General features: G+C 40.4%; 1 protein-coding gene across 2 annotated transcripts in view; it reads right to left on the reverse strand.

Annotated features, from left to right (window-relative positions):
* Positions 1-7,537, reverse strand: part of PALB2 (partner and localizer of BRCA2) — a 35,783-nt gene that overhangs the window by 24,238 nt on the left and 4,008 nt on the right. The window contains exons 4-6 of one of the 2 annotated variants that reach the window (XM_008055565.2): positions 4,460-5,928; positions 1,754-2,557; positions 1,330-1,401 (exon numbers count right to left, since the gene is read on the reverse strand). In XM_008055565.2, coding sequence (XP_008053756.1) covers positions 1,330-1,401; positions 1,754-2,557; positions 4,460-5,928 — 2,345 coding nt within the window. Of the gene's footprint in view, positions 1-1,329; positions 1,402-1,753; positions 2,563-4,459; positions 5,929-7,537 lie in introns of both variants that reach the window. The other variant, XM_021711142.1, reaches the window with a different exon arrangement.

The following is a 7,537-nucleotide window of genomic DNA, read 5'->3' on the forward strand; positions in this document are numbered from 1 at the left end:
GCTGGGCATGGTAGCACGCGCTTGTAGTTCCAGTATACTTGGAAGGCTGAGGCAGAAGGAGTGATGGAGCCCAGCAGGTTGAGGCTGCAGTGGCCGGGAGTGGCCACTGCACTCCAGTCTGGGTGACAGAGTGAGACTCCAACTCAAAAAAAAAAAAAAGAAAGAAAGAAACTAAGTTATTAACATTGACTCAGGAATAATTATGAAAAAGAGCACAGGTATTACTAGGGGAAGTTTTTGTACCCCATCCTCACTCCCACCCAAGGATATTGTAATGTTCTGAGACATTTTCAATTATCATATTGCACAGAAAAAAATTAACTATTCACCCTATCAAAATCTAGAACTGCTACCCGCTTTCTTATATATCACCATAAGTGATTCTTCTACACACATTAAATCATGTGGGTAGGAGAGGCATGAGTAACTCCTGTTTCACAGACTCTCTCTTTCTGTGAAAAATGCCTTAGATACAAAGTTGAGTTATTTAGACTAAGTTGCTCTTGGCAATAGCTTGACACAGAAACTTTGTTTTTTTTCTGAGTTGGAGGCTCACTCTGTCACCTAGACTGGAGTGCAGTGGCACGCTCTCAGCCACCGCAGTCTTGACCTGCTGGGCTCAGGTGATCTTCCTGCCTCAGTCTTCCAAGTAGCTGGAACTACAGGCATGCACTACCACGCCTGACTAATTATTTATTTATTGTAGAGACGAGGTCTCGCCAAGTTGCCTGGGCAGGTCTCAAACCCACGGGCTCAGGCTATCCACTCACCTCAGCCTCCCAAAGTGCTGGGTTTATAGGCTGAGCCACCGAACTGGCCGACACAGAAACTTTGAGAGCTCCACATATAAATAGAGGTAAAGATTGTGAAAAATAAAAAATTCAAATTTGTTTGTCTGATTCTGTTTACCAAGTTACTTAATAGTATTAAATTAAAAATAAGATGCTGGGTGAGTAGCTCATGCCTGTAATCCCAGTACTTTGGAAGGCCAAGGCAATTATGACTGCTTGAGCCCAGGGATTCGAAACCAGCCTGGGCAAAATAGCAAGATCTGGTCTCTACAAACAATCAAAACAAATTAGCCTGCAGTCCCAGCTACTTGGGAGGCTGAGATAGAAAGACTGAGCCCAGGATGTTAAGGCTGTGGTGAAGCACGATGGTACCATTGCATTCTAGCCTGGGTGACAGAGTAAAACACCGATGCAAAAATAAAAAATAAAAATAAAAAAGAACAAGAAGCTATATGATTGAATTCTTTCCAATTTTCTGATCAAGTTAATTTTTCATATATAAGACACAAAACACACTATAAGGGAATATTCTTCTGACCTTTAACTTTGAAACCAATTGTAGCTTGCCTGGGTTTAAACTATCACAAACAGGAAGATCTGGTATTTCAGTCTGTGGAAACAAAAGTTACACCATTAATCTATACTTTATGCATGATTTCTCCCTCCATCATTCATCAAAATGTCTACTCCATATGCTTTATTTCCTCCAGTAATAGCAGAAAGCTCCAAATGCAATTGCTTCATTGATGACAAAGAGAATAGGATCCCCCATATTTAAAGGAATCATATTTTAATTAACCTTAATTTAAATGAACTTAATGTTTACAATGAAGTCATATCAAAGAAACATATTAAAACATTTCTTAAACAAACAGGGGCCGATGTGAAAGGAAGTCACGCTGTCCAAATCCACTAAGATATTTCATTCCTTCCGAGAAAATTTCAAAGGAAACGAATTGTACCTGTTCCACGGAATGTTTACGCAACTCCTGGCATGTATTTTCACAGAGCTGACTTTCCTCGAAAGTGAGTGACTCCATGAGTAGAGGTGTTGCCTGGGGGACAGAGTCACAGAAACAGGCAAGTTGCCTTTGTCCACCTGACACATCCAGTTTTGGTGGGTTGGCTGGACGATGGCAACGTTTACTCCCACTAACAAGACTGACTGTGTCTTTCAAGTGACCAAGTTTGGGTGTAGAGGAAGTTCGTCCAACAACCTCTGCAGACAGTTTTTCACAGGATGCTTGGGAGCCGGAAGCTGGAGTGGTACCTAAGATAGGGAAAGCAGGTGAACATGTGCCCGCTATAGTTCTGTCAGTATCATCAGGCGCAGCAGTATTTAAAGGAGTGAAAAGTAATTTGGATGGAGAAAAGCCCTTCTTTGTAGGCTGGCTTTTTAGGTCTGGCATCTGGGGATGTGATTTTCCTGGTAGAACAATAAGGTTTTCTTCTAAGTCCTCCATTTCTGTATCTGTTTGGTTTGGTTTCTCTAGAACAAGACAATTTCCCTTTTTCAGACGCTTCTCTTCATATATTTTTGATTCAAAGGGCTCTATCAGTTTTTGTGAGTAAGACTTCAGTTTTTCAAGCTTAAGAGGCCCAAAGTCTTCATCAGGTAACTGAAAGTCTCTGATATTGAGAAAAGATGACAGTTGCTTTAAACTTGGCATTCCACTCTTATGAAATGGAGCGATGAAAACATCATTATCCAAAGCTAAGTAAGCATTATTACTGGAAGAAAGGGAGTCCTCTTTCTGATGACTTTCCTTCCCTAAGATAGAAAAATAAGCAACAACAATAGTAATAAAACCCAAACAAAAGAGACATTAATACCCAACAAAGAATGAGCTTCTAAAATGCAAATAAAATAGACAATGTTCATTACTTTTCCTCTCCATGATTTTGAAACCTGGGTGAAGGGTTCAATAAAATAGTCATAGGTTAGTAGTTAACTAGTGGCTTCCCTTCTGCACTAGACAGAAAAGTATTAACCAAGAGAGTGAAGACTTGGGTTGAGTCCCAACTCAACCACTGATTTGCTGTGTAACCTTGGGCAAGTCAACTCATTTCACTTGTCCTTCTCTCACACTGTCCCCCATAAGGGTACTGAACCAAAAATCTCTAAATTCCTTCCCATCTCTATGATTCCAAAAGGCTACCTGGGTGCAATCTACAAAAGGCTGGTTCTTTTCACTAAAGAACACCTAGTCCCCTTTTCAAGCAGAGTCATTTAACGGCTCTTGTTGTGAATCGAATCCTATGCCACTTAAAACGCAGCTATATCCAACTGATGAGTGGACAAACAACCTGTGGTTCACATATATGATGGAATATTATTCAGCCATCAAAAGGAAGAAGTGCTGACACATGCTACAACATGCATGCACCTCAGCAACATCATGCTGAGTGAAAGCAGCCAGACACAAAAGGTCGTGCACTGATGTATTATACAATTCCATTTCAATAAAGCACCCAGAATGGGTAAATCCATAGGCTGAAGATCGGCAGTTGCCCAGGGTAAAGGCAGGAATGTGAGGGCGAGGAAACAGAAAGCTGCTGCTTAATGGTATGCGGTTTGGGGAGGTTGTTTTAGAACTAGATAGAGATGGTAGTTGTACTACACTGTAAATTAACTAAATGCTATTGAATTGTTCACTTAATTTTAAATGATGACGACTATTATTATTTTTGAGTCAGGGTCTCACTCTTGTCACCCAGACCGGAGTGCAGGGGCATGATCACAGCTCACCGCAGCCTCAACCTCCTAGGCTCAGAGGATCCTTCCGCCTCCGCCTCCTGACTAGCTGGGACTACAGGAATGTGCCAACACACCTGGCTAATTTTTTAATATTTTTGTAAAGATGAGTTCTCACTATGTTGCCCAGGCTGGTTTCGCAGTCTTGGGCTCAAGCAATCCTCCCGTCTTAGCCTCCCAGAGTGCTTGGATTACAGATGTGAGCCTGGCCTCTATTTTAACTTTCTATATTAGTTGTAAATATTTTACCCATGAATAAAAATTGTGCTCTGCCTGGATAAATATTAAGTAAACACTCAACACATTTTCTTTTTCAGTGTCTACCTTTTCAGTCACATAAGTGAACTCTGGTACCATATCACCTGGTTTGAATCCTGGCTCTGTCATTTGAATTAAATTAATCAAAGTCACTTTCATATCCCTGTGCCTTAGTTCCTCATCTGTAAGGTGAAGATAAAAATTGATCCTGGCTGGGCTCAGTGGCTCAGTCTGTAATCCCAGCACTTTGGGAGGCCGAGGTGAGTGGATTGCCTGAGCTCACGGGTTCGAGACCAGCCCAGGCAACTTGGTGAGGCCTTATCTCTACAATAAATTAAAATTGAGCTGGGCGTGGTAGTGCGCACCTGTAGTTCCAGCTACTTGGAGGCCTTGTGCCTCCAAGTTTACAGGTGAAGCAAGGCTAAGGACTGCCGGAACCCAGCAGGTTGATGCTGGGGTGGCTGTGTGTTTGCCACAGCACTCCAGCCTAGGCGACAGAATGAGACTTCAACTCAAAAAAAAAAACTGATTCTACCTCATGTAGGACTGTTGTGATGATTCAATGAGTAGGTATCTATACAGTATTTAGAAAAGGCCAGGCACATAGTAATTGTCAGCTATCGTGTCATCAAATACATCTTGATTTACTTTTAACTCTCTTCTTACCATGAGTGACTGATTTTTTGTTCTGATATTTGTATGTGGTCATTTCCTTCTCAGACCTCCTATGAACATCCAATGTGCTGGAAGTTGGCAAAAGTAGTTCATGATGACCTAATGCTGGGGTGCAGATTGCTTTTCTTTTTCCTCTGTGTCTTCTACCAGACGGTTGAGTAGCAAAGTCATTATCTTCAGTAGGCCCAGTGGGAGAGCTGACTTCAGTTACTGAGAGAAGTTTCTGAGAATTTCTTGAACTTGATTGTTCTGTGCATGTATCAATCATTCTAATTTCACTTTGCTCAGTTTTCTCATTGGAAAGGTTTAAATTTTTACTTGCTTCCTTATTTTTATTTTTAAGCCCTTTCTTCCTGACACCCAAATGACTCTGAATTACAGACTCCAGGGCTACTTTCTTCTGGGAATTTGACATGTGTCGTGTTGTTCTAATATAATATTCTGCAGGAAACAGAAGGCCTTCAAGTATTGTGCAAGAATGTATTTGACTTTCCGTAGTAGCAGGAGAGACTGCTTCTAGGCTAAGACTCTCAGATTGACTTAGAACCTCATTTTCCTGAAAAGTTTCACTTCCACTATCAAGAGTATTACTGGGAGATTTTAAAGATTTCTCTGTGTGACTTTGTTCTTTCACATTTTGATTTTCATTTGCTGATAAGTTACTGTAAGTGAGTTCATTTTTAGAACATGAATTACCTAAGTTAGAACTTCTAGGAAGCTGGTCACTTGTACTTACAGTCTTATTTACTACTGGATTATTTGTAATGACAGTTATCTTTTTGCCTTGTGCCTCCAAGTTTACAGGTGAAGCAAGGCTGATGTTTTTTAAGCCCTGAGCAGTAAGTTCACAGTTACCTTTAGCAGGCATGTGCTCAAGGTGCTGGCTACTACTGCTATCTGACGGAATATGCAGAGGAACTGTAGTCTCCTTGGTGAAGTTAGTTTCTCTTATGAGTGTATTGACAACTCTTTCTGGTTTGGCAGTTTGTGGAATTAACACACTCTCTCCACTCGTTTCTGTAACTGATGCTGGAGAATCTGAAAGGTCAGACCTAGGACTTGAAAGGTGAGTCTTTATTTCAGTAACTAGTGACCTAGGATTTTTGCTATTGATTTCTTTCTGTTCCTTTTGTTTTTTTCCAGAGAATATAAGTGAATTAGAGTCAAAGACACATTCTCTCTCCTGTGAAATAAATGTTCTCTTCTGATGTTTCTTTCTTCTCCCTGGCAGCATAGTCTGCCCTTTCTTGTCATCAGAGCCACTGACCCTACAGGAAAAATGTTCTTGGATGTCATCTGTTCTTTGTATACATAATCCTTCTGGGCCATCTCCAGGATTAAAGGGCTCAGGCTCAACATCAATTGTGATAGATGTCTTTTCTCCAGTTTCTTCATCGAGATGTGTATTGATTTGCAACTTGTCACAAAGAGATACTTTACTTTCAGGTTCTGAGGAGAAAAAAAGTATGTAACTAATACTGTCCATTTAAAATGAAACAAAAAAATACTCCATATTTATTTTTAAATATTATATTTAAATACTTGATCAAACATTTATTTTTTAAAAAATCAACAGCATTTCATTCAGGTAGATAAAGGTTCAAGTGTTTTAGTTTGTTTCTTTTTTGAGACAAAATCTCACTATCACCTAGGCTGGAGTGCAGTGGTGCAATCATAGCTCATGGGAACCTCGAACTCCTGGGCTCAAGTGATCCTGCCTCAGCCTCCAGAGTACCTAGGACTACAGGCATGCTCTACTATGCCTGGCTAATTTTTTTTTTTTTTAGTAGAGCCATGGTTTTGCTTTGCTGCTCCAGCTGTTCTTGAACTCCTGGCCTCAAGTGATCCTCCTGCTTTAGCCTCCCAAAGTGCTGGGATTATAGACATGAGCCACTGTGTTTAGCCAAGGTTCAAGCTGTAAAAATTTGAATAAACTAGGAAATATTAAGTAAAGAAATAGAATCGTGTTAAAAAAGTTTTTATAAACTAAAAGATGATGTATTCTTTATCACAATAATCTTTTCTCTTAAGTTCTTAATCTTACCTAATTTTTATTATTAAAAACATATTTTTAGAGGTCTCACTTTGTAGTCCAGGCTGGAGTGTAGTGGCATGATCATAACTCATTGCAGCCTCAAACTCCTGGGCTAAAGTGATCCCCCCACCACAGCCTCCCTAGTAGCTGGAACTACAGATGCATACCACCACAACTGGCTAACTTTTTTTGTTTTTTAAATAAATATGGAAGTCTTACTCTGTTGCCCAGCTGGTCTCAAACTACAATTTCTGGCCTTAAGAGATCCTTAGGTTGCCTCAGCCTCCCAAGTGCTGGATTATGGGCATGAGTTACCATGCCTGGCCAACTTTTTATCTCATATTTCTCTATTTTTGGCACAAGTAATTTTAATACCACTTTCCCATTTCAACTGCTCCTAATTTTATGTATAAATTACCTAAATTTTAACACCAAAAATGATCAGTTTTTTAGAGAATTTGCAGATTTTTTTTTCTGTTGATATATACTGAAATTTTTCTTTCTTCCAAGATATGAAACAGAAAATACTTCAATTTTTAAAAATTATCTTTCCTTTTTTCTTTTTTTTTGAGTCGGAGTCTCACTCTGTCACCCAGACTGGAGTACAATGGCACGTTCAAGGCCACCGCAACCTTGACCTGCTGGGTTTAGGCGATCCTTCCGCTTCAGCCTTCCAAGTAGCTGGAACTACAGGAGCATGCCAACATGCCCAGGTACTTTTTTGTTTTTTGATTTATTGAGGAGATGAAGTCTCACCAAGCTACCCAGGCTGGTGTTGAACCCCTAGACTCAGGCAATTCTCTTGCCTTGGCCTCCCAAAGTGCTGGGATTATAGGCGTGAGCCACTGCGCCGGCCCATTTTTTTAATATTTAAAAAGAAATATAATTTCTAAAAGTTGAGAGGGTAAAAGAGCAACTAAATAAACAATGTGGCCGGGCTCAGTGGCTCAGCCTGTAATCCCAGCACTTTGGGAGGCCGAGGTGAGTGGACTGCCTGAGCCCGTGGGTTCGAGACCCACCTGG

Source organism: Carlito syrichta, unplaced genomic scaffold, assembly GCF_000164805.1.
Source record: "Carlito syrichta isolate Samal-C Ts95f unplaced genomic scaffold, Tarsius_syrichta-2.0.1 Scaffold301885, whole genome shotgun sequence".
Classification (NCBI taxonomy): domain Eukaryota; kingdom Metazoa; phylum Chordata; class Mammalia; order Primates; family Tarsiidae; genus Carlito; species Carlito syrichta.